The sequence below is a fragment of the Capricornis sumatraensis genome, chromosome 5, assembly GCF_032405125.1.
Source record: "Capricornis sumatraensis isolate serow.1 chromosome 5, serow.2, whole genome shotgun sequence".
Taxonomy (NCBI): Eukaryota; Metazoa; Chordata; class Mammalia; order Artiodactyla; family Bovidae; genus Capricornis; species Capricornis sumatraensis.
In genome coordinates, this window is record NC_091073.1 from 108,202,501 (window position 1) to 108,222,025 (window position 19,525).

The 19,525-nt window shown below is 44.5% G+C and overlaps 1 protein-coding gene across 5 annotated transcripts in view; it reads right to left on the minus strand.

Moving 5' to 3' along the window:
- Window positions 1-5,029, minus strand: part of SLC37A3 (solute carrier family 37 member 3) — a 41,145-nt gene extending 36,116 nt beyond the window's left edge. For all 5 annotated transcript variants that reach the window (XM_068972790.1, XM_068972791.1, XM_068972792.1 and 2 more), the window contains exons 1-2: window positions 4,941-5,029; window positions 3,471-3,582 (exon numbers count right to left, since the gene is read on the minus strand). In XM_068972790.1, the coding sequence (XP_068828891.1) occupies window positions 3,471-3,582; window positions 4,941-5,029 (201 nt within the window). The remainder of the gene's footprint in view (window positions 1-3,470; window positions 3,583-4,940) is intronic.
- Window positions 5,030-19,525: the final 14,496 nt, after the last annotated feature.

Sequence of the window (19,525 nt, forward strand, 5' to 3'; positions counted from 1 at the left end):
AAAGTCATAGTCAATAAAAGAGTTCAAAACTCAGTACTTGGGTGCAACCTCAAAAATGACACAATGATCTTGGTTCATTTTCCAAGGCAAACCATTCAACATCATCACAGTAATCCAAGTCTATGTCCCAACCACTGACACCAAAGAAGCTAAAGTTAACCGGTTCTGTGAAGACCTACAACACCTTCTAGAACTAACACCAAAAAAAGAAAAAAAGATGTCCTTTTCATCACAGGAGATTGGAATGCAAAAGTAGGAAATCAAGAGGCATCCGGAATAACAGGTAACTTTGGTCTTGGAGTACAAAAATGAACCAGGCCAAGGCTAACAGAGTTTTGTCAAGAGAACACAACAATCACAGCAAATACCCTTTCACAACAACCTTAGAGACAACTCCACACGTAGACATCACCAAATGGATGGTCAGTATCAAAATCAGATTGATTACGTTCTTTGCAGCCTAAGAAGGAGAAGTTCTACATGGTCGGCAGAAACAAGACCTGGAGCTGACTGTGGCTCAGAACTAGAGTTCCTTATTGCAAAATTCAGGCTTAAATTAAAGAAAGTAAGGAAAACCACTACGTATTCAGGTATGACCTAAATCAAATCTCATATGATTGATTATACAGTGGAGGTGATGAACAGATTCAAGGGATTAGGTCTGGTAGACAGAGTGCCTGAAGAACTACGGACAGAGGTTCATAACACTGTACAGGAGGCAGTGATCAGAGCCATCCCAAAGGGAAAAAAATGGAAGTAGGCAAATGGTTATCTGAGGCTTTACAAATAGCTGAGGAAAGAAGAGAAGTGAAAGGCAAGGGAGAAAGGCAAAGATATACCCAACTGAATGCAGAGTTCCAGAGAATACCAAGCAGAGATAAGAAAGCCTCATTCAATGAACAATGCAAAGAAATACAGGAAAGCAATAAAATGGGAAAGACTAGAGATCTCTTCAAGAAAATTGGAGACATTAAGGGAGCATTTCATGCAAGGATGGGCATGAGAAAGGACAGAAACAGTAAGGACCTAATAGAATCAAGAGATTAAGAAGGAGCAAGAATATACAGAACTATACAAGAAAGGTCTTCATGACCCAGATAACCATGATTGTGTGGTCAGTCACCTAGAGCCAGATCTCCTGGAAAGTGAAGTCAAGCGGGCCTTAGGAAGCATCACTACGAACAAAGCTAGTGGAGGTGATGGAATTACAGCTGGGCTATTTCAAATCCTAAAAGATGATGCTGTTAAAGTGCTGCACTCAATATGCCAGCAAATTTGGAAAGCTCAGCAGTGGCCATAGAACTGGTAAGGTCAGCTTTAATTCCAATCCTCAAAAAAGGTAATGTCAAAGAATGCTCAAACTACTGCATAACTGCACTCACTTCACCTGTAAGCAAGGTTATGCTCAAAAATCCTTCAAGCTAGGTTTCAGCAATACATAAACTGAGAACTTCTAGATGTACAAATTGATTCAGAAAGGGCAGAGGAACCAGAGATCCAATTGCCAACATCTGCTAGATCATGGAGGAGAAAGCAATAACACCACTCCAGTACTCTTGCCTGGAAAATCCCATGGACGGAGGAGCCTGGTGGGCTACAGTCCATGGGGTCATGAAGAGTCAGACATGACTGAGTGACTTCCCTTTCACTTTTTACCTTCATGCATTGGAGAAGGAAATGGCAACCCACTCCAGTGTTCGTGCCTGGAGAATCCCAGGGACGGGGGAGCCTGGTGGGCTGACGTCTATGGGGTCGCACAGGGTCGGACATGACTGAAGCGACTCAGCAGCAGCAGTAGCAACTAGATCATGGAGAAAGCAAGGGAATTCCAAGAAAAACATCTACTACTGCTTCACTGACTACGCTAAAGCCTTTGACTGTGTGGATCACAACAAACTGTGGGAAATTCTTAAAGAGATAGGAATACCAAACCACCTCACTTGCCTCCTGAGAAACCTGTATGCAAGTCAAGAAGCAACAGTTAGAACTGGACATACAACAACGGACTGGTTCAAAACGGGGAAAGGGTATGTCAAGGCTGTATATTGTCACTCTGCTTATTTAACTTACGTGCAGAGTACATCATGTACAATGCTGGGTTGGATGAATCACAAGCTATAATCAAAATTGCCGGAAAAAATATCAACAACCTCAGATAAGCAGATGATACCACTCTAATGGCAGAAAGTGAAGAGGAACTAAAGAGCTGCTTGATATGGGTGAAAGAGGAGAGTTTCAAAGCTGGCTTAAAATTCAACGTTCAAAAAACTAATATCCTAGCATCCAGTCCCATCACTTGATGGCAAACAGAAGGGCAGAAAGGGAGAAAGTGGGCTTCCCTCATAGCTCAATTGGAAAAGAATCCGCCTGCAATGTAGGAGACCTGGGTTCGATCCCTGGGTCAGAAAGATTCCCTGGAGAAGGGAGAGGCTACCCACTCCAGTATTCTTGGGCTTCCCTTGTGGCTCAGCTGGTAAAGAATCTGCCTGTAACACAGGGAGACCTGGGTTCGATCCCTGGGTCAGGAAGATCCCCTGGAGATGGGAAAGGCTACCCATGCCAGTATTCTGGCCTGGAGAATTCCATGGACTGTGTAGTCCATGGGGTCGCAAAGAGTCAGACATGACTGAGTGACTTTCACTTCACTTCACTTCAACTGGAAGTAGTGATAGATTTTATTTTCTTAGGCTTCAAAATCACTAGGATGGTGACTGCAGCCATGATGCTTCCTCCTTGGAAAGAAAGCTATGACAAACCTAGACAGTGTATTAAAAAGTAGAGACATCACTTTGCCAACAAAGGTCTGTAGAGTTAAAGCTATGGTTTTTCCAGTAGTCATGAACGGATGTGAGAGTTGGACCATAAAGAAGGCTAAGCACCAAAGAATTGATGTTTTTGAATTGTGATGCTGGAGAAGATTCCTGAGAGTCCCTTGGACAGCAAGGAGATCAAACCAGTCAATCCTAAAGGAAATCAACCCTGAATATTCATTGGAAGGACTTATGCTGAAGGTGAAACTCCAACACTGACCACCTGATGCAAAGAACCGCCTCATGGAAAAGACCCTGATGCTGGGAAAGACTGAAGGCAAAAGAAGGGGGTGGCAGAGGATGAGATGGTTAGATGGCATCACTGACTCAATGGACAGGAATTTGAGCAAAAACTCCAGGAGACAGTGGAGAACAGAGGAGCCGGGTGTGCTGCAGTCTATGGGGGTCACAAAGAGTCAGGCGTGACTTAGCCACTAAACAATAAGAAAAACAGAATTGTGTGATTTCAAAACAGTGAGAAATAAGTTGGTTGAAATGGTAAAACAGACCTAAATCAGAGCAAGCTAAGAAAGCAGGCAGAACAGTTTGGATTTTATACCACAGGAAAGAGTAAGTTATCCAAAGGATGAATGAAATAAAACAGAACTTAATTTAAGGCCAAGGTTCCCTTCATTCATCCCAGCTCTTTCTTCTGCTTACCTCCACAGGCAGTAATTCAGTTGACTTGTTAAAAGCACTTGGGGTCCACTGTTTAGAGATACTGACTTTGACATTGCTAAATGTTTTTCTTGACGCATGAAGCAATGAGTAACTACAAAAGAAAGAGGAAATATAGCTGAATGCATAAAAAAGAAAATACATTCGATAAAATCACAGATGTATTGCATGTTTTATCCCATTTTAGAATTCTTCTCTTTTAAAAAAGAAAGAGTACTGCTTTATAAGAACTATCCATGGAAACAGCTTCCACTAAGCAAAGAAGCAATTAACTTGTCTTCTTCCATATAAACCCCCATGTTCGCTTGTAGCAGGTCCCTGGACCCAGAAGATGGAGATGTGACAGATCCCAACGCCTTAAAATCATGACTGCAGCTCCATAAGGTCAAGTCTTTAGCAACCTCTGGCCACTCCCTACACTAACCATTCAATAGCTTTTTCCTTGAGGCCTGTCTTTTCCTCAACCCCTCACAAGTGGATTTCCTGTAAAGCAAGTATCTAAAATTACCTACCAACTCTTATATAATTAGAAAACCATCTTCCTAGTTTCTGCCTTGAAAAAAAACTTATCATGTGTGGTGCCTTCAATAAACATTAATAATAAATAAAATCTATTCAGAAGAAATAATCAAAATACTGAGTCACAGAATTTGTGAATACTGTGCCCCCAACACCAAAAAGTCTGGCTGACGTCATCAACAGACCACTACCGAGAGCTACCAAGGGCCCTTGAGTCAGACACGATCGATTCTTCGGCATGCTGACTGGGCAGGTTCTCATAAGAGTAACCAAAGTTCCTCACAGAGATCTGCGACCATCTCTACTGCTCAATGAGGCACACAGCCCTCCCTGGAAATGCACATCCTTTGCTTTCAAGCTCCTGGTTTTAACAATTAAAGGACTTTATATCAGATCAAGGTTTTTCAATCATAGCGGTACTGACATTTTGTGTTAGTTGCTCAGTTATGTCCGACTGTTTGCGACCCCATGGATTGTAGCCTGCCAGGCTCCTCTGTCCATGGGATTCTCCAGGAAAGAATACTGAAGTGGGTAGCCATTCCCTTCTCCAGGGGATCTTCCCAACCCAGGGATCAAATCTGCAGCTCCTGCATCGCACACAGATTCTTCACCGTCTGAGCCCCCAGAGAAGCCGTACTGACATTTTGGGCTCCCCAAGTTCTCTACCGTGGGGGGCTGTCCCAGGCACAGTAAGATGTTTAGTAGCATCCCTGGTCTCTACCTACTAGATACAAGCAGCACCCATTCCCCTAGTGTGACAACTAAAAATGTCCTCAAACATTGCCAAACACAGGCGAGAATGGAGATCCACAATACTAGAGCTCACAAAGAACAGCAGACCATTAGTCAGGCCAATCTTGCCACGCAATAAACAGCTCCTTCAAAAGGAAAACAAGAACAACAACAAGAGCAGAGCTTCAGAGGCCCACTTACCTGAAGAAGGTGAGCAGGAACACGACCATGTGATGATGGCTGAACCGGGAGAGCAGAGCTCCTCTTTGGAAAATATTTGGCCAGGCCATGTTCCTCCTGACCTTCCTTCTCACTGTGACCTTAAAGTCTGGAGAGTGAATGGTTTACATCATTTCTTCTTTCTGGAAAGACAAAACACAGAATTAACATTATTCATAATAGGCATATTATCCAAAAACGGAATTACTTAGACTTAACATTATATAATCAGGCCTTGGGGGGGGAAAAAAATCACATGGATTAGTTGACACCAGAAAACCAGATTGATGATTATGTTTTATAGCTGTTAGCCAGTCTTTTAAAAAGAAATCCTGGAAAAAAGATTACGTCCTAACAGAATGAACTCTCACACAGACTGACAGGAAAATAACTAATTCAGACCCGAAAATGAGCAAAGGAAATGAATAGACAACTCAGAAGAAATGAAACAGCTATTAAACTTATCAAACAAAAGTTCTAATCTCATTAGAACATAAGAAATGCCAATCATGGTAATAAAAAAAAGTTTGCACAGTTAAAAAGACTGTTCAATGTAGCTCAAGATCTGAAGATCCTAAACTTTCATACACTGCTGACAGAAGTGAAAACTAACACATTTTACAGGAAGTTGATCTGGCCGTATTCATCGAGAGCTGCTGACAAAAAAAAAAAATAATTCAACTGTCAGGGATCTATTCCTGAAGAAATACAAGATACATTCAACTCTATACAAAAGCAAGTCTTCACAAAAAGTCATTTCTTCTTATGTGAAGAAACAAAATCTGTGTCAGTCATAAAGGAACAGGGGAAAGAAACAGGGCCACTCTGCCACCTCTTCCCACTATTTCCTCTCACCTCTCCTCTCCCCTCTCAGAAAGTCTCATCCATGCTCTGATGTCCAACAATAATAAAGCATAAAGTAAGCATCTAAACTTAATGTCTCCAGTTATGAGTCTGCAGAAACAACCTAAGCATGTAATAAGATGGGAACAATTAAACAAATGACAGTGGCTGAATTACATCTGGCTGAATATTTTATCATTTCATCATTTGACATGATGATTAAGACCTTTTTTTTTTGGCTGTGTTGGGTCTTCACTGTGACTCGCAAGCTCTCTCTAGTTGGGGCCAGTAGGCTGAGTTGATCCCAACCAAGGATTGAACCTACATCCCCTGCACTGGAAGGCAATTAAGACTTCTTCATAACATGAGAAAATGTCAGGTGAAAAAAGCAGCATATGACATATAAATGTAATCAACCGAACTCTGCTGCTGCTGCTGCTAAGTCGCTTCAGTCGTGTCCAACTCTGCGACCCCACAGATGGCAACCCACCAGGCTCTGCCGTCCCTGGGATTTTCCAGGCAAGAACACTGCAGTCGGTTGCCATTTCCTTCTCCAATGCATCAAAGTGAAAGTGAAGTCGCCCAGTCGTGTCTGACTCTTCGCGACCCCATGGACTGCAGCCTACCAGGCTCCTGCGTCCATGGGATTTTCCAGGCAAGAGTGCTGGAGTGGGATGCCATTGCCTTCTCCGAACCAAACTCTAGGTTTACATAATATTTACAAGTAAATAAGGAATATATAGCTCTTTCTGGGTAGCAGGAATATAGGTAGTTTCAGTTTTCTATATACTTCCCTAAAAGTTCTACAATAAACGTGTATCTTACTGTGGAAAACATCCACAGGGCTGGAAAAGTTCTATGCCTTATCTTCACAGTAGGAAAAAATAAAATTAACAAAATATCTTGTGTTTTAAACATATAAATATCTTGTATTATAAACAGTCAAGGTAGGAGATAAACTCAAGAGCTCCCAACACTAAAGTCAATTTATCACAGGACTTTGCCCAAGGCTGTGTTCCCTGTACCTGTTATTTATAATCTTCTTCTCTACTATAATTTATACTACTGCTTGGCAGGTGAACTGAAAACCTTAAATGCTGAAGAGACCCAGTTGAAAGGCCATTCTTGAAACTTTGCAATTAAAAAGTACAAAGCTGAGGTGGTTAAAATTATATAAACACGATAGCTGATTCACCAACTGGCTGTGAGCCTTGGGACTAGTCAGTCTCTCTGATTCACAGATATGTCATTTATAAAACGGCCTGTCTCTTCTGAGAGTTATGAGACCACAATAAACAACATATGCAAGGTATTAAGAGAATTATTTTGGTCACTGATTTGCCCATGGTTAATCCCATAACTGGAAGATGTAGCTAATTTCATATACTCATTCTCCTTGAAAAATGTTAAAATTATGAGCCGAGTAAGGCTATAAATTTCCACTCACAAAAATGTAAGTGAACTTTCTGTCTATAATTCCAGGAAGTGACAAACCCAAGAGCTACTAGTGTTACTGCTAAATTTACCTCCATCTGCCAAATTGAATGTGACGCCCAAGTGAAACAACTCCAAGCTCTAACTATTCTTAACAAATCCTACTTCTTTGAACTGAACACATTCACAACTCAAAACGCTGGACTGAATACTTCAGAAAAGGGCGTGGGTTACAAAATTCTATAATTAATCAGGTAAGATAATAATTCCAAAAATATATGCTCCAACAGACCTCGATTACCTTGCTTCGGCAATAATGGTTGAGGATTTCAGGGCTGTAAGCAACAATAATGGTTTTAAATGACTACCATCTGGAAAGAATCCTGGTGTGGGTTGCCATTTCCTTCTCCAGGGATCTTTCCAACCCAGGGATCAAACCCAGGTCTCCTGCATTTCAAGTAGGCTCCTGCATTGCAGGCGGATTCTTTCCGTACTGAGCCACCTGGGAAGCCCAATGGTCTTAAATGACTACTAAGATGTTTGAGACTACCTAGATTTAGTTCCTAAACAAACCACTTTTTCCTTAGCTACAGTGACGGGAGAGAAAATGCTTCATAATTACAACGGGAAAGAGTTTTAAATATTCACCTGATGTTGGCAGAAAGCCATTTAAAATGAATATTACTACAACACCTGGTCCTAGGTAATTACAATCATTAATAATACCTTGTACTTATAAGCCCTACATCACAGAAGTGATATCTGATCATCTGTGAGCTCTGGGGCCCTTGGGAAGCACAGTTTTTTTTACCAAGTCTGAGTCCGTCAAGCACATTCTATTTTTACAATATTTTCTTTCTGGCTCTTAGTATAGACTGAACAAATCTAACATTTTTCAAGTGTATGTAAGTGTTGTTATAATCAATAAAACCAAAATTCATTTTAAGTGTTTCTAAATTACTAGAAGCTGGTCATTTAGTATTTTCTTTATCCATGAATACTGCATATACAAATGTCATGGGAGAATAAGAATGATCTTTAAAAAAATTAAACATATAAGAAGGTAGGTCCTTGCCATCAGAAAGAACCATCAGGGGACTTCTCCGGTGGTCCAGTGGTTAAGACTTCGCTTCCCAACGCAGGGGATGCTGGTTTGATCCCTGGTCAGGGAGCTAAGACCCCACATGCCTCCTGGGCCAAAAAACCAAAACATAAAACAGAAGCAGTATTGTAATGAATTCAATAAAGACTTTAAAAAAAAAAAGAAAGAACCATCAAGCCCTGTTCTATAATACTTCTCAAAGAAAGATCGAGATCACTAACTCATTTGATTTGTCAGGAAGCTTTCTGGAGACCCACAGGATCTTCCACACAAGGTACTTCCCAGAATGGAATACTCCATATCGTGTGATCCAGGCTGAATGAAAGATGGCTTCACTTGTGACACGTCCAGGCAGAGCTGGCAATCTCCCCCTTATGAACACTGCCTTGGAAAATAAGACATTCCACAAATTTCACATTCCACACATACTTAGAATCCATTCCAACTCAAATATACTAAGAATTAAAGTTTTCTTGGGGGGAAACAGATTGCAAAGAGGAAAGGCAGAAAAAAAGGCAGAAAAGGTGATCACTTGTTACCTCCATCTCATCAGACTCAACCTCGCCCAGCCACCCCACCCCACTGCGGGAAGGAAATGCTCTCTGGAAATGGACAAAAGTGGTTAATCAAGTTCTGTATATCAGGACCCTGTTTTGCAAGTTCCTGCCTTTCTTACTTATCCTGGTGGACTCCTGCCTGCCCCTAGATAACACCACTTCCCCTGGGGTCTTTCAAGGAGAAGCAATCTTACTTCTCACAACCACTTTTCCTCCTGGCGAAAGGCCAGCTTCTCTGAAGCTCCTGGGCCTTGCTGCCCACTGCCCGTCCCAGCTCTTGTCCCCTGCTCTCTCACTGTCCCCCGTTCTGTCTCTTGTCAACACCCAAGGGGATAACCCCACAGTCCCCTGGCCTCTTTCCCACCCATCTTTTCTTCTATTGCACAAGAAAAACCCACTCCGTGGTCAAAACCCAGCCAGTTTCCAGTCAACAGTAAGTGCATCAACCAGTCAGTGCTAAGCACATCCCATATTCTCCAGGCAAGAAAGCTGGAGTGGGTTGCCATTTCCTTCTCCAGAGGATCTTCCTGACCCAGGGATCGAACCTGGGTCTCCCACAGCGCAGGCAGATTCTTTACTGTCTGAGCCATGTCTGCCCTTTCACCTCCCAAACTGGATTTCAAACATCCAACTTTTCTTACTTCCAGAAAACTGCTTACTTCAAACTCTCCACTCGAACAGTCATTTTGCCTCGGCAAGCTCCCAACTCAGTCACCTCCCCAAGTTGTTTTCATCCATGACCCTCCTCCTCTTCTTTCCCAACTTAGAATCTAGGCCTATCTGCCTTATGAGCCTTTTTTCCTTGCTTGCCTCTGGCCTCCTCCTCTGCGCCTAAGTGGTGGAGTTTTGCCAGAGAAAAATCACACGAGCAGGCTGGTTTTGCTTTTCAGACTCAAAACCACAAACCTCAAAGGGCATGCAACACTGCCCAGCAAGTCTTCACTTCCCTAATGACCTGCTTTCTCAGCCTCTTAAGATAACCATTTACACGGCTCTCTCTTAACTTCCAACCTCTGTCTCCCCGTCATCTGGTACCATGGCTTTCTGCCAACGACTCCGAGAGCACCAGCTCTAACCTGGACCCTCCAGGGCTCCAACACGACAGCCAACTGACCACTTGGCCTTCCTTGGAGCTACAACACAATTCTCCACTGTCTCCCTCTAAACCTGTCCCTCACCAGCACTGTCCTCAGAAGAAGGTAACACCAAGGCAACCAGCACAAAGCCCTCATTTCTCCCTACCTCTCAGCTTCTGCATCCTACCCATTGCTAAATCCATCCTTTTCACCTCCAAAGTTCATCCCCAATCCATCCTCTTCTATCCATCCCCATGCTGCTACCAAAATCAACCACCCATCTCTTCCATCAAGTCTAATGCAACAGCCTCCTGCAAGGTTTCACTATTTTACATCTAGCGTGCACACACACACGCCTTCCTGTAATTTTTCTCTCTTCTCAAAGTGTTCCTTACCACAGATGTAGTTGGTGAAGAATCCGCCTGCAATGCAGGAGACTCAGTTCGATTCCTGGGTTGGGAAGATCCGCTGTTAACATTGTCACTGACTCACCTACTTGGGTGTTCCAAGAATTGAATTAAAATTGTGCATGAATGCAACAAGAAAAAAAAAAATAGAAGGAACCGGCTTCCCACTCCAATATTCTTGGGCTTCCCTTGGGGCTCAGCTGGTAAAGAATCTGCCTGCAACGCAGGACACCTGGGTTCAATCCCTGGGTTGGGAAGATCCCCTGGAGAAGGGAAAGGCTACCCACTCCAGTATTCTGGCCTAGAGAATTCCATGGACTGTATAGTCTATTGGTTCACAAAGAGTCAAACACGACTGAGCAACTTTTACTCACTCACAGATGTAAAATACTTATCACTTTTCTAGAAAATTCTCTCAGCTCATTCTAGCATTCCCCAAACCACATTCTTCCTACCTATTCTGAACATATTCCAAAGACAATAGTTTTCAAGATAGAAATCTTTCCCTCTCCAAGACAAAGGACTTACAGTCAAGTCAAAGGTCATTGCTGTGACATTTCCTTATCACTGATGAACAAGACAAATCAGAGCCTGAGACAATGACTAATACACACTGCCGCCGCTGCTGCTGCTGAGTCGCTTCAGTCATGTCCGACTCTGTGTGACCCCATAGACGGCAGCCCACCAGGCTCCTCCGTTTTCCTGGATTCTCCAGGCAAGAACACTGGAGTGGTTTGCCATGTTCTTTTCCAATGCACAAATGTGAAAAGTGTAAGGGAAGTTGCTCAGTCGTGTCTGACTCTTAGCGACTCCACGGACTGCAGCCCACCAGGCTCCTCCGTCCATGAGATTTTCCAGGCAAGAGTACTGGAGTCAGTAACAATTCCTCACACTGATTTTGAGCTTCTAAAAGTATCCTTTTGTGGTTATTTTCTGATGCAGAGACTGAAATCAAAGATTAACAGGACTTCCCTGGTGGAACAGCGGATAAGAATACACCTGCCAATGCAGGGGACATGGGTTTGATCCCCAGTCCAGCAAGATTCCATATGCAGAGGAGTAACTAAGCCCATGTGTCACAGATACTGACGCCCAAGCACCTAGAGCCTGTGCTTGGCAAAAAGTGAAGCCATTACAAGGAGAAGCCTGTACACCGCAAACAGAGAGTGGCCCCTGACCACTACAACTAGAGGGGAGCCCCGCCTCCCCCCATCAGGGCAACCAGAGAAAGCCTGCAGGCAGCAAGGAAGACCCGGCACAATCAAAAATAATAAACTAATAATTAAAAAAGATTAAGAGAAGGCTGTCATGGCCCACACAATAGCATGAAGTTCCAGTTAGAATCCAAGACCCTCGACTTCACACCTTTGAGTCTCAATTTCCTCATGAAGGATTTACATGAGATCATTTAAAAAGAGTTCTAAGTATACTGCCTGCCATACAGCAAACATTCAACAATGGAAAAAAATAATAATTCAGGCATCGAAACACTGAAGAAAGCTGTTCTAGCTGGAACTTTCATGCTGTTTATGTGGGCCATCTGAAGTCCAGATGACAGCCTTCTCTTAGTCCTTTTTTTTATTATTAATTATGATTTTTGATTGCTCTGGGTCTTCCTTGCTCCGTGCAGGCTTTCTCTAGCTGCCGTGATGGGGGGTGGGAGGGGAGCGGCGGGGAGCGGGGACGGCCCACTCCCTAGTTGCAGCCATCAGCGGCCACTCTCTACTTGAGGTGCACAGGCTTCTCCTTGTAATGGCTTCACTTTTTGCCGTACACAGGCTCTAGACGCTTGGGCTTCAGTAGTTGTGGCACATGGGCTTAGCTGCTCCTCTGCTTATGGCCATTAAGAGTTAGATTTTGCTGACCCCACGAACCCCCTATATTCATTTCTGTAAATTATCAGGCGATCACCTAATTTCTGGAAACACCAAAAGCCCTGCAGGCACATTCCCAAAATCCCGTCAAAAGTGAGACCAAACAGACCACATTCGGCAAAGAAGAATATCGAGTTAATGACTAAAAAGCAACCAGATCAAATTCCTGACTGAGACCACGGTTGTTGCCAAAAAGCAAAATCCAGTTATTCCACTAAGACTCTGCTCCTTCTCTGGCCTCCATACATCCTTTCCAAAAGCCTCCTCGCCCTACCTGTGAGCGATCCTTTCACCTGATATAGACGAGGAGCCCTTTACTTGCACGAGCACCGCCGCGCTGGCTGCGGGCCAGGCTCTCCCCGGAGGCCCTCCAATCCTCCCGCCCCGCTCCGCAGCGGTCCTCGCCGGCCTCGCCAGGTTCCGGAGCCCCTGGGCGCCGAGAAGCCAGGCCCAGCGTGGAGGGAACGAGCGGCGGCCGGCCTGGCCTGCCGCGCCACACCCACCGGCGGGCCCCGTCTGCCTATCCGCCCCGGCCCCCTGAAGCCCCCCGCACCGGCCCTCGCCTGCGGCGCCCCCACCCCTGCCCCAAGCCAGGTTCCCGCCCTTCTGGACCCTACGCACCGCCGCTCGCCCGAGACCCGCAGTAGTCGTCACGTTCCCTGCCGGCCGCTCAGCTCGCCCGGCTCGCTCAGCCTCGCCCGCAACCCAGCCACTCCCGCCGCCACCTCACCCGGGCCGCCGCGGCCAGGGTTTCCGGGCGCTCACGTGACGCGCGGGTGCCCGCGGCATGTTGGGAGTTGTAGTCCCACCGCGCCTCTTTACCTGCGGGCCGCACGGGAGGGAATGGAGAGAGGAGCGGAGAAAGTTAACTTCCGGCCGCCGTGCAAGACCTGGGTGAACTAGGCGGGTGTGAGTGGCGGGGCGGGACCGGGGAGGGGGACGGACGGTCATAGGCCAGGACTCTTAGAAAAAGAGGCAGGGACGGAGAGAGAAGTTACAATCTGCTAAGAAATGATGTATAGATCATCTTTTTTCAAAAAAACTTTATTCTGTGTTTTGTTTTGAGACTCACACTCTGTGCCACTGACCTACCATGACAGTGTATGATTTAGATTTTTTAAATAAATATTTTTTAAATGCAGTTGCTGATAAAGACAGGGCTACTAGTCTGTTGGTGTCATTCACTGTTGTACATTGCATCCCCAGTCACTCAAACAATAAATGAAAATGTTAAGATCCTGGCAGTCAATCAGTCGCTCAGTCCTGTCAGAAGCTTTGCGACCCCACGGACTGCAGCATGCCAGGCCTCCCTGTCCATCACCAACTCCTGGAGTTTGCTCAAACACATGTTCTTTGAGTCGGTGAAGCCGTCCTACCACCTTATCCTCTGTCGTTCCCTTCTCCTCCCACAATCAGTGTTTCCCAGCATCAGGGTTTTTTCCAATGAGTCAGTTCTTCACATCAGGTGGCCAAAGTATTGGAGCTTCAGCTCCAGCATCAGTCCTTCCAATGAATAGTCAGGACTGAGACTCAAGCAAAAATTAAAGGCCTTGTAACACACAACATCAAACAAGGGTGTTCTGCCCTCCTGGGCTCTCTTTCAACAGCGAGGGAATTTTTTTTTTTCCCCCAAATCTTCCAACTCAGAAAACCACTCCACAAAGATAGCAGATTAAGAAAAATTTTATTATTGAATTAACTTTGAATCAGACTGTGATGCACAGATGTGACTTCTGCGATGCTAAGAGGTTACAAAGGTAGAAAGGAACCCTCCCTTACATAGCCAAGCAGACTCTACCCTCACCATACAAGCTCTCAGATAATCACTAGCCCTCAAGTGAGAGTGAAACAGGAGGGAAGGGGGCAGGGCACACCCTTCAAAAGAGTGACACAGCCCAAGGACACTACATGAACTGATTAGAACCAAATAGGTACAAGATAGCAGAGGAGTTGGGTTCCATCAGACCTTGTGCCTCAGTATATGCTCATTGTAACACATCAGCATGCTAAATAACACACACACACACAGGCGCCCTGAGTTTGAGCAAACTCCAGGAGACCGTGAAGACAGGGAGCCTGGCGAACTGAAATCCATGAGGCTGCAAAAAGGCGGACATGGACACGACTTAGTGACTAAACAACAGCAACAGACTTTGAGCCTCAGTAACACATCAGCACACTAAATGATGACATCCACAGTCACCATGACAGTTCTAAGTTCAACTTTAAAGACCAAAAGGTGAGTAGTAGTCCAATTCATGGATATCCCTGCCCATTCCCCTGAAGCAGCTGGAATAATCCTCCCACTCATTATTCTTTGAAATTACCCAGCCCGTTAAAAACTAACCACACAACATTTCAGGGCCTCTCACCTTCTAAAATGACCCACACTCTGTGGAGTGTCTCTCTCTAAATAAATCCTCTTCTTACCTATTACTTTGTCTCTCACTAAATTCTTTCTGCAATGAGACATCAAGAACCTGACCTTTATTAAGTCCTGAGACCAGGTATGTGTTGTTGTTGCTGCTGTTGTTCAGTTGCTGTCATATCTGACTCTTCACAACCCCATAAACTGCAACATGTCACGCTTAACTCATGTCCAGAGTCAGTAATGCCATTCAATCATCTCATTTTCTGTCACCCTCCTGCCCTCAACTTTCCCAGCATCAGGGACTTTTCCAGTGAGTCGGCTCTTCACATCAGGTGGCCAAAGTATTGGCGCTTCAGCTTCAGCATCAGTCCTTCCAGTGAATATTCAGGGTTGATTTCCTTTAGGATTGACTGGCTTGATCTCCTGGCTCTCCAGTTCAGTCATTCACTCAGTCATGTCCAACTCTTTGCAAGCCCATAGACTGCAGCATGCCAGGTTTTCCTGTCCATCACCAACTCCTGGAGGTTACTCAAACTCATGTCCATCCAGTCGGTGATGCCATCCAACCATCTCATCCTCTGTCATCCCCTTCTCCTCCTGCCTTCAATCTTTCCCAGCATCAGGGTCTTTTCCAGTGAGTCAGTTCTTCACATCAGGTGGCTAAAGTATTGGAGCTTCAGCTCCTGCATCAGTCCTTCCAATGAATAGTCAGGTTGGTTTCCTCGTTTGATCTCCTTGCAGTCCAAGGGACTCTCAAGAGTCTTCTCCAACACCACAGTTCAAAAGCATCAATTCTTTGGCACTCAGCTTTCTTTATGGTCCAACTCTCACATCCATACATGACTACTTGCTGTTCAAGGGACTCACAATTCAAAAGCATCGATTCTTCACCATCCAGCCTTCTTTATGGTCTAACTCTTACATTCATACATGACTTCTAGAAAAACCATAACTTTAGATGGACCTTTGTCAGCAAAGTGATGTCTCTGCTTTTTAATACACTGTTTAGGCTTGTCATAACTTTTCTTTCAAGGAGCAAGCATCTTTTAGTTTCATGACTGCAGTCACCATCCATAGTGATTTTGGAACCCAAGAAAATAAAATCTGCCATTGTCTCCACTTTCCCATCTATTTGTCATGAAGTGATGGGACTGGATGCCATGATTTTAGTTTTTTGAGTTAAAAAAACATGGGTTCGAGTCCCAATCTGAGTTACACGGTTTCAAGAGGACTCAACAGGACCTTATGTCACACATAGTTCTTCCAACTTCATCACAGTCATTGGGAAGACCATCTGTACTGGCTTATCCAGAGAAGAAACAAATTTAGGACAGGATATGGTTTTGGAAACTGGAGCAAGGCTCCCATGGAAAACTTAGGAACTTAGTTCCTCCCACAAGAACTGGGATTTAGGGGTGATATCTCCCTGGATGTTCATATTTCAAAAGATGGCTCCCAGGTCCTTGAGGAAACTTTCCAGAGTTGTGAGGCTGGCAGAGATTGTTGAGCCATTATACAGATGTACATATATTTGACTGACCTGGGTTCAGTCGCTGGGTTGGGAAGATCCCCTGGAGAAGGGAACAGCAACCCACTCCAGTATTCTGGCCTGGAGAATTCCATTGACAGAGGAGGCTGGCAGGCTACAGTCCATGGGGTCACAAAGAGTCAGACAGGACTGAGTGACTTTCATTTTCACATATATTTGAAAAGAACAGAGAAAGAAATTTTGAAAGAAAAAGGAGGTCCTCTTTCCTTATTTTCCACAAGGAGAATTGTCTCTTATTTTTCATTTGTAACTGCCTTTACAGAATACCTTGGCCACCTCATGCGAAGAGTTGACTCATTGGAAAAGACTCTGATGCTGGGAGGGATTGGGGGCAGGAGGAAAAGGGGATGACAGAGGATGAGATGGCTGGATGGCATCACCAACTCGATGGATGTGAGTCTGAGTGAACTCCAGGAGTTGGTGATGGACAGGGAGGCCTGGCGTGCTCAAATTCATGGAGTCCCAAAGAGTCGGACACGACTGAGTGACTGAACTGAACTTACACAACGCAAGGGTAGTTTTCTCCACAGTCACCAGAGGGTGTGGCTAGAGAAATGTGATACCATGGTGAGCAACAATAAATCCACCAGACGTTTCACATTTACTGTAAAAACAAGGAAAGAAACTGTGACACATGTTACAACGTGGATGAGCCCTGGGAACATTATGCTAAGTGAAACAAGCCACATACAAAAGGACTGATACTGTGTTATTCCACGTGTGTGAGGTACCTAGGGTAATCACATCCACTGAGACAAAAAGTAGAATAGTGGTTACCAAGGGCTGGGGGGAGGGAGTAAGGAGTTGTTTAATGGATATAGAGTTTCAGTTGGACATGATGAAAACGTTCTGGAAATGGATGGTGGTAATGGCTGCATAACAATGTGACTATATTTAATACCACTGGACAACACACTTAAAAATAGTTAAAATGGTAAAATGTATACCTCGTGAAATATATGTGTGTGTACACATATATGGGGCTTCAGTTCAGTTCAGTTCAGTCGCTCAGTCGTGTCCGACTCTTTGCAACCCCATGAATCGCAGCACACCAGGCCTCCCTGTCCATCACCAACTCCCGGAGTTCACTCAGACTTGCGTCCATCAAGTCAGTGATGCCATCCAGCCATCTCATCCTCTGTCGTCCCCTTCTCCTCCTGCCCCCAATCCCTCCCAGCATCAAAGTCTTTTCCAGTGAGTCAACTCTTCACATGAGGTGGCCAAAGTACTGGAGTTTCAGCTTTAGCATCATTGCTTCCAAAGAAATCCCAGGGTTGATCTCCTTCAGAATGGACTGGTTGGATCTCCTTACAGTCCAAGGGACTCTCAAGAGTCTTCTCCAACACCACAGTTCAAAACCATCATTTCTTCGGTGCTCTGCCTTCTTCACAGTCCAACTCTCACATCCATACATGACTACTGGAAAAACCATAGCCTTGACTAGACGGACCTTAGTTGGCAAAGTAATGTCTCTGCTTTTGAATATACTATATAGGTTGCTCATAACTTTTCTTCCAAGAGTAAGCGTCTTTTAATTTCATGGCTGCAGTCACCATCTGCAGTGATTTTGGAGCCCAAAAAAATAAAGTCTGACACTGTTTCTACTGTTTCCCCATCTATTTCCCATGAAGTGATGGGACCGGATGCCATGATCTTCGTTTTCTGAATGTTGAGCTTTAAGCCAACTTTTTCACTCTCCTCTTTTGGCACTAATCGTAAAGAACCCACCTGCCAATGCAGGAGATGCAAGAGATGTGGGTTTGATCCCTGGGTTGGGAAGGTTCCCTGGAAGAGGGCACAGCAATCCACTCCAGTATTCTTTTTTTTATATATAGATACGGAAACCCTTTTTAAAAATGTATTTATTTATTTATTTGGCTGCACTAGGTCTTAGTTGTGGCATGTGGGATCTAGTTCCCTGACCAGGGATCAAACTTGGATCCCCTGCATTTGGAGCACGGAGTCTTAACCACTGGACTACCAGGGAAGTCCCCCACTCCAGTATTCTGGCCTGGAGAATCCCCATGGACAGAGGATTCTGTTGGACTACAGTCCAAAGGATCACAAAGAGTTGGACACAACTGAAGCAACTTACACATATGCATATATGTGTGTGTGTGTATAAAATAGGTATATAACCTGTGTCACCACCACCCATGTCAAGAATGCATCTCCCCCGTAGCCCAAGCTCAGCTCTTTGCACTTATAATCAACGTTGGTGAACAGGGTTGGGGTAGGGAAAAGCAGCATTTCTCCTACGTCCATAACCATCCAGGCATTTTACCATTTGATTTCTGCTTCTAGACACCCTCCCAAGTGGGAAGTCTGAGTCAGCTGGTTTTGGTTGTTGTTGTTTTCCCTTATTAGTAATCAATACGAGACGAAGAAAACATTTGTATACCTAACCTCATTGACACATCTCACAGGTTCTATTTCCTGTCCCTGCCCATACATTTGTCACGGATCTTGACTTATATCTCATTTTCAAGCCTCATATACATGACCATAGCTTTCAAAACACCATCTGCAGCAGCAGTATTTGGCAGTGTTTTTTGTTGTTTGTTTTCTTGCTTTACCTGCCAACATTGGGTTTATCCTCCCTGAGAGGTTCCTGGGGATACGTGTGTGTTCACTCGATCAGTTGTGTCTGACTCTTTGTGACCCCATGGACCATAGCCTTCTAGGCTCCTCTGTCCATGGGATTTTTTCAGGCAAGGACACTGGGGTGTGTTGCCATTTCCTCCTCCAGGGGATCTTCCCAATCCAGGGATCAAATCCGAGTCTGCTGTGTCTCCTGCGTTGGCAGGAGGATTCTTTACCACTGTGCTACCTGGGAAGCCCTCCTGGGGATATAAGAATACCTATAACTGATTCACGTTGTTGTTGTTCAGCAGAAACTAACACAACATTGTAAAGCAATTATACTCTAATCAAACATTTTTGTTTAAATTTAAAAAAAGAGAGGTTCCTGCAAGTGATATGTAAATGGAATTTTGGATAAGATAAATCATCATTTACAGTTTCTCTAAAGAAATGTTGCTGTGTAGTGAATAAACTGTCCTCTCTTTCAGTGCCAGGCCTCTACACGCAGTAAGAAGTACCTCATACATCACCCCCGGCACACAGCTCCCTGTTCACAACTGACACAAACAGTTCAGGAAAATAGGAATGCATTCTGAATTGTTTTCTTCATCTCTTTGGTAAAAATGCTGGTTACAACCCACTGAAATTGACTTCATGACTCATAATGAGTCTCAGCCCACAGTTTGAAAACACTATGCCAGTTTCGTATTTTATCAATCCAGATGTTCTGTTTTGCATGTGGTGCTTGCGGCTTAACTGCCTACTCGGCAC